The 6,974-nt window shown below is 38.3% G+C and overlaps 1 protein-coding gene across 2 annotated transcripts; it reads right to left on the reverse strand.

The window, feature by feature from the left end:
* Positions 1–209: 209 nt before the first annotated feature.
* LOC113034178 (arrestin domain-containing protein 3-like) lies at positions 210–4,778 on the reverse strand. Of its 2 annotated transcripts, none has more exons than XM_026188560.1 (6): positions 4,477–4,778; positions 2,091–2,148; positions 1,859–2,000; positions 1,632–1,728; positions 1,299–1,552; positions 210–1,003 (listed from the first exon to the last, which is right to left on the reverse strand). In XM_026188560.1, the coding sequence occupies exons 1-6, from the start codon at positions 4,730–4,732 to the stop codon at positions 686–688; spliced, it is 1,125 nt and encodes a 374-aa protein (XP_026044345.1). In that variant the 5' UTR covers positions 4,733–4,778; the 3' UTR covers positions 210–685. The 2 variants fall into 2 exon arrangements, with proteins under 2 accessions (XP_026044345.1, XP_026044343.1); XM_026188558.1 differs by having other exon boundaries at positions 1,838–2,000.
* Between the last annotated feature and the right edge of the window lie 2,196 nt (positions 4,779–6,974).

Consider the following 6,974-nt stretch of genomic DNA (forward strand, 5'->3'; position numbering starts at 1 on the left):
CTGAATATGAACTTATCTCTGTGCTAGTAAATGTTTCAACTAAACCTTTTAAAGAGTAACAACCTATCAAGAGACACATGACTACACTTTCTTGGAAATGCCTGGCATAAACAAGTGTCTGATGACTCTACTATAAAACCCAGTGACCGCAGACAAGAAGCAGGTTTTTTCTTTTTTAATATAGTGGCAAAATCACAACAACAGTTGCCTCAAGGCACTTTCTATTGTAAGATAAAGACCCCACAAAAGAAAATGGAAAACTCGAATTATCATGGTTGTAGCAAAGACAAATAATTAAGTGAATGCCAGCCTTAAAGCAGCACCTTTTCCATTCCACTTGCAAACTAGTTATCATCATCAGCTATGTGCTGTCTTTTCTTTGTTTCATTAGTACAGTATGAAAAACTCAATTTCTTATGCAACTATGAGTTCTCTCATGTGACAACAGCTGTAAGGCCTCATGCTGTCCTGCTAATTGACCAACAAGAAGCTCAGCACCCACCAAAGGCACACATGTGGTAACCAATTTTCTCGTCTCTTATCTTGGCTTTCAGAATTTTACACTGATGTCTGTTTTCCAAACCCAACTGAAGATTCATTAGCCCATACTCCCAAGAGCTATTTTTGAGGTGTGACTTACTATTAACATTTAGTTCATTCATTTTCTCAGTATCCAGTTGAGCTTCTACGGTTGTTCATTTTGGTGAGGATAAAGAGACGTATACGATGGAGGTGGTTCTTCCTGCTGAAACTGAGGCAGAGCAGTAGATCCTGGATATTGTACTGGGGGTGATGAAAACGCTGGAGCTGAGAACTCATATGGTGGGGCACCTTGTGGCCACTGGTTAAAGGAAGTAAAGTCGCTGTAGCTTGGAGCCCCAGCTGTCCCAGGTGGGTAAGGCCCCAGAGCCTCCCCAGGCTGAAAGGCAGCAAAACTGGGAGGAACGATGGCCAGTGGAAACACAACCTCTGGATCAGTGGCAAAACTAATGTCCACATACACCTAGGAAACATGTCAGTAATAGATTAGTAAACATCTGAATCAAAGTGCAACATATGAAGCTACTGATTCAGTTATTTGTCATAAATAATTTATATGTTATTATTCAAATTTTATGCAGCATTTTGCAATAGTAGTAGTTTAATTAGGTGTTCTGCAGTAATTTTTTGTATACATTTTTTAAGAGTTTAGGACACGTATTTTACGTGTCTATTACTTACCTGAAAATGTTTACAAACAGATGAAGTTTAATTTCTAAGGTAATACTATATAAAAGAACTATGACTTTGTTTCATACCTTGATGTAATATTCCACTGAGATGATTTCACAGTTATGGAGAATGATGACATCAACGGGAATCTTCACTTGGCAGGAGACACTTTCCTCTGAGTTTGGATTTATATTGTCCCCGACCTTTTTAAATAAAGTTTTCTCACTGGACGTAGAAGAGCAACCAGCACGGTACACTATTCTCTCCTGGAGTTTGAATTTGGGCTTCATGTCCTTGGAGGAAGAGTTGCAGATTTTGGTGGCAACAGATAAAGTTTCACCTGACAAAAGCAAATATTATAAGTAAACTGCATTGTTAAATGTATTTACATTAGATTTTGCAAATTGCAAACAATTTACCTGGAAAACAGACTGTTCTGTTAATAGTAGCAGACATTTGGACCTGTCCCTTGGAGAGACCACTCATCTTTTTACTCACTGTACTAGATTGTGGACACTATAACAAAACATACAGACAAACATTTTCCAACACAACTTAATGCCTCACTGAATTGCATTTTTAAAGGTTACAATACACTTTTCCAAGTATAAAATTTCTAACAAACCATTGCAGTGTTTGCCATTACTTGAACAGTGTGTAGAAATGCCTTAGAAACAAACTTGATCTCTTTTTGTACTGTAGAAGGCCATCGCCAGCTCCTGGATATCTTTGCTTCAACCATGTAGACAACTTTTCCATGGCATCCTGTAAAGGATGATGGCATGTTCCTATAAAACAGAACCATGGTATAATGCATTTGTTTGTAAAGGCAAGTTATGACACAGTATTGATACTTGCAGCCAGAAATTCCCACTTACCCCTCTGGGATTTTAAGCCTGAACTTAAAATAATGGACCCCTTGGGGAAGTGAAGTGCCTGCAGGAGAAATGTGATTAAACTTTTGAGAAACTCTTGAGTGGTAGGCTCTTAAATGCAACTGCTGCTTTCCAAGATCTGCATCAAGCCTAGTTATAAACTAGAAGATATATTTGATAAAGAACTTCACTGTAAAAAGTCTAGACTTGAATCACGTTCAGTAAAACTAAAAGAAAATGCAGACAACTTTAAACTCACCTTTGAAACTCGAGTGCTTTTTTTATATTCCTGTTTTAAACTTTGCATTAAATGTATTTTTTTAAGAATGGCATTGGTTTACTTTTGTCTGTTTCATTTAACTGCACATCAGATTAAATTAAATATTACAATGCTTTTGGTTCTTTTTTATTTATTTTTTTTTCTGCTTGTGACATTTTAAGGTTTTTATATGGCAGACATACTGAATGATCATAGGTAGGCAATGATAACTAATAATAGCTGCATTTTACTTTGGGGAGATTTTCATTTAATCTATGTGATGTTTAATGTTTCTCCTATCAGCAAAAGATCATCTGGAAGAAGGGAAGTTGGGACAAATCCCTGGAAGGGCTGTATCAGGAATGGTATCCAGTATAAAAATCTGTCAAATCAAATATGTGGATACCTCTGCTGTTGTAACTCCTGTGGTAGCTTATGGCCATACTAACTTGTATACCTCAAACAGAACTGACTGAAGCATCAGTAGTTATATCTTACTTTTTCTACAGTTAATCAATACTCATGTCTGTATGCACTGTTATTCCTGTTGTTTTTGCACACACTTTTCTAATTATTCTTAACTTCACAGAAAACTCTTTAAAAAAAAAAAGCAGGGATCTCTAAAATGCATGTATCACCATAGTGTCTTTAATATTATCTCTGCACGTGTAACATGTTTTATTTTCAAGCCAGTCTGCTAGTTTCTAGCTAGAAGACCATGACAACCATGGATGTAACCAGCCCGGTAACCTGGCCATTACCAGGTCAGTAATATTTTTTTACTCCCCCAAAAAAAGATTGGCACCTATCAGTGTCTGACACTGAAGATGACTTTAACTTTGAAAAGACTCTATGGGAATTCTGCAATATTATAATCTATCCCACAGTGCCTGTGACTGGGTTGTGTTTAGTGAGTTAGGATAATGCAAGACTCACAAGGAATGATAACTGAGAAGAGAGAATCAGAGGTACAGTGGGACCAGAGCCAATGTGAAAGTAGCATTTTGCTTTGAGCAATTTAAATTTCAAAAGAAGGACGAATTCCATTCTTTATTTAGTTGTATATACTCAAAAACGCCAATGCAGGTATTTACACAGTTACTCCTGCAAAAAACGGAAGCTATAGAAAATGTTCTTTGAGGTTTTTATAATTTCTGGTTGAAGACTACTATAACTCTATGATATACGGTCTTATGACTTTACTTTTAAGAGCTGTAGCCTTATAGGAAGTAGCTCTATCAAGCAAAGGGTGTCCAGTGTTGATTGGTTTATTAGCTGAGCTAATTAAATGTAAATAATGTTATCTCTGGATGGTAGTGCATGAGATTTGCCTTCTTGTTGAGATGAACCCTTGTAACGGATTGAATAAAAATATATTTGGTGTCTCTGTATGTCTCTGTATCAATAAAGCCATGCAAAACATCGGAATATGCTGCTATATATCGTTCCCCGCCACCTGGTTAATAGTTTGGCAAAGTATAAAAACTGACAGAAACAGAGTCGAGAAGCACACGGCAGAAGTGTATAGACGTGGCAATAAATAGTGCAGCCTAAGGGGGAAAGTACCATTTATAAACACATGAGGTGATCAAGGAGTGTAACAAGAGAGGGAACCCTCAAACAGTTGCGACAGAAGTAGAAAAGAGGGTCGAATTCAAACTGGTCACAAGACACGGAAGACAAATAACAGACAAAACAGGAAGGGAGACGCAGGGAAAGGCAGGCGTGAATAGTTTGACACAAGAGGATTCAAGAGAGGATACGCAAACAATTAAGAGAATTACAGTCTAAAATAACAAAACATTCGAAGTGTGGTGAAATGGTTAAAACATCCGTCTTTCGCGCGCACAATTCTAGCTAAATCATAAATCCATCCGCTTTGGGGACTCCTTGGGGAATGACAGCAGATTAAAGCACCGTCCTTTATGGAACTAAGAACTAAAATTTTAATGAAAATTGAATAGTAGATGACAACCAAACTAGAAGCGCAAGAACGGAATTATCATAATATACAAGGATTACATGAATAAAACTAAAAGAAACCAATGATCATAACAAACTCAGTATATTGCCATGAGGAGTGAAATGGCAAAATAACGTGATTTCCAAGTTCTAAATAAATAAACCTACCTTTAGCATTTTCTGCAACTAAGAGTTCCTTCACCTTGAAATATCTCCTATGATCACTGTACGATCTCTCGTCATCTCCACTTCCTTCAGACCAGTGTACGTTTGCGTCTCCTTTGGCCTTTACAGAAACACTTTTGACTTTGATGGCTTTTGTCAGGCTGAAACTAACTGTTCCAACTATAGTATCTCCTTCAGAAAAAGTATCGCTTTCGTCGATTGTTCCGTAAGTCACATTAAAGTCCTTTATCGGAGACATTTCTGAGCTGTCGGCGAAATGCTTTTCTCAGCACTGACGAGCAGATCCAATGGGCGTGACAGGAGGCTCCGCCTATAGAGTGACGTCGTGGGCTTTTTTTTTTTTTTTTAATTTGACATAGTACCAAAAAGTGTGAGACATTTATTACAACAGCTCTTTAGACAATAAATTTAGCTTATGCACCATAATGACCAACTAGACATATTACTGGGATTTGCACAGTTTAAGATAGCTACTTAATATTGTTCACTAAGTCTTTACCAAAGTCACAGTTTATTCACAGATTTTATTTACATTTACTAATCTGAGAAACACTGACATGTTGCAAATGCTTTTTGGGATCCATAACTAAACTAAATGCTGTTTGAAGAACGACTTTTCAGCTTTTCAACCCTTGTAACAGTAGCACCTCATTCAAACTCCTTTTGATCAAAAGAAGTAGCCTGCTATGTTTGGGTGGGCAGCTAAAAACTCTGGATGCAAGTTTCCAAATGGTGGTGTTACGCAACAGAAAAACAACAGTGCCATGTATCATGGCATGTAACTGATGGCAACAACAGTGCTAAGCACAGAACCACCGTGCTTCCCTCTGCTGCCTTTGCTACTAGCTTTTGACTGAAGGGATAGCTGGGCAGTCCATTTAAACTAGTTAAACCAGTGGTTTAACTGGTAAAACTAACTTTGACGCCAAGTTAGTTTTAGCTCATAGCTAAACTCTTTTTTTTTTTTTCATAAGTTCTGCGAACTAACTAGAATTTACCATGTACTACCATCAAAACCAGTTCTATGGTCTCCTGCACTTTCGCCTAAATTACCTGATGTTTTTCTTTTTAAAAAATGCAGTAATTTGTCCGCCACAAACTGTCCCACCAGTTTTCATTTATCATATCCTGTCTTTCCACGTTCAAAGTTCTAGGTTCAAATCTCTTGATCAGATAAGATCTTTCTGTGTCGATTTCCGAAGTCCAGCTGCATACTTATTGCCTACACGTGTACTACATCTTTGACTACATGATAGCAAGGACAGGCTCCAGCCCCAGCCATTGAATTGCAAAAGACGCTAAGAAAATTGATGGTTGCTCTTATAAACTCTTGCACAAAGACCCCCTCCCACACAATAAGATGGAGATTCAAGGAGGGGTCCCGTGTCTATAAGTCACAGTGGATGACTGCGCTTTGGGGTCCTTAGGGAGTAGTATAGCGCTATATAAATACACGCCATTTACCATTTATATAAACAAAACAACATGAGTCAGAATTTCTATGTCTTGTCAAATCACAGTGGTTTGCTTTTAACAGGAAGACTGGCTGTATTCTATGATCAGAGAAAATTGCTCAAAAATGCACCAAACCAAATTAGATGCTGTGGCTAAAAGGAAGGGCATTGTAATCAAATCACCAGGCTCCAGCTGAAAGAGATCAGGTTGCAGCTGAATAAAGGCATGTGGGTATGTTGCATCCTGTAGCACATTTTGCATACATTTTATTTTATAATCAATCTGTGGAATATACGAGGCACAGGTACACGCACACGCAGGTTGTTATTGCCAAGTTCCACATTTATTCACACGTTTCACAGGTTTATGCTTTTCACATAGACTGACAGCTCGTTCCCAGCTGACGTGTGTCGTTTTTCCCTCTCGCCACCGCTCTCCGTCTCACTATAAAACAGGGGAGGGAAAACCATTGTCAGTCCATAATCACCATCAGCTGTTCTTACCGGCGTCTCCCGTACCGCCCCGTTGAGCCCACTGCACCACTCCTCCTCTGCAGCCGCGCCCGGGGCCCCGCCTCCGCCACACAATCATTGTCTAAAAATTTGTTTCACAATAGTAAGAAAAAAATTCAGCTCACAAAAGCTTTTCAAAATATTCTTTCTTTATCATTTATCCAAGTGAATGGGAAAGGGGATAGTCACAGCTCTCTTCCAATAAAGAGTTATGTCCTGGTCACAACCACCGATTCAATCATAAACTTAAACGAAATGAAGAAATACCCATAATTTAACCCATAATTACCTCTATATTAACACATATATATGTTTTTGTTACTGCAACATTGTAATCAAGGTGGTTTTAAACTACCGCATGTTAAAATGTGTTATGGAGTCTGACAGCTGCTGATAAGAATGACCTGTGGTAGCGCTCTTTCCTACACTGTGGGTGTAAAAGTCTACTGCTGAATGAGCTGCTCAGTGCTCATAAGGTCTCATGCAGAGGGTAGGAGGTGTTGTGGAATGTAA

The sequence above is a fragment of the Astatotilapia calliptera genome, chromosome 12 (genome assembly GCF_900246225.1).
Source record: "Astatotilapia calliptera chromosome 12, fAstCal1.2, whole genome shotgun sequence".
Lineage (NCBI taxonomy): Eukaryota > Metazoa > Chordata > Actinopteri > Cichliformes > Cichlidae > Astatotilapia > Astatotilapia calliptera.

Coding starts and splice junctions, on each gene's coding strand:
- LOC113034178 (XM_026188558.1), bottom strand. CDS start 4,732: ATGTCTCCGATAAAGGACTTTAATGTGACTTACGGAACAATCGACGAA. Junction 1,729..1,837: donor TAATGGCAAACACTGCAATG/GTTTGTTAGAAA, acceptor GTTTTGTTATAG/TGTCCACAATCTAGTACAGT. Junction 1,004..1,298: donor CAGTGGAATATTACATCAAG/GTATGAAACAAA, acceptor CATGTTTCCTAG/GTGTATGTGGACATTAGTTT.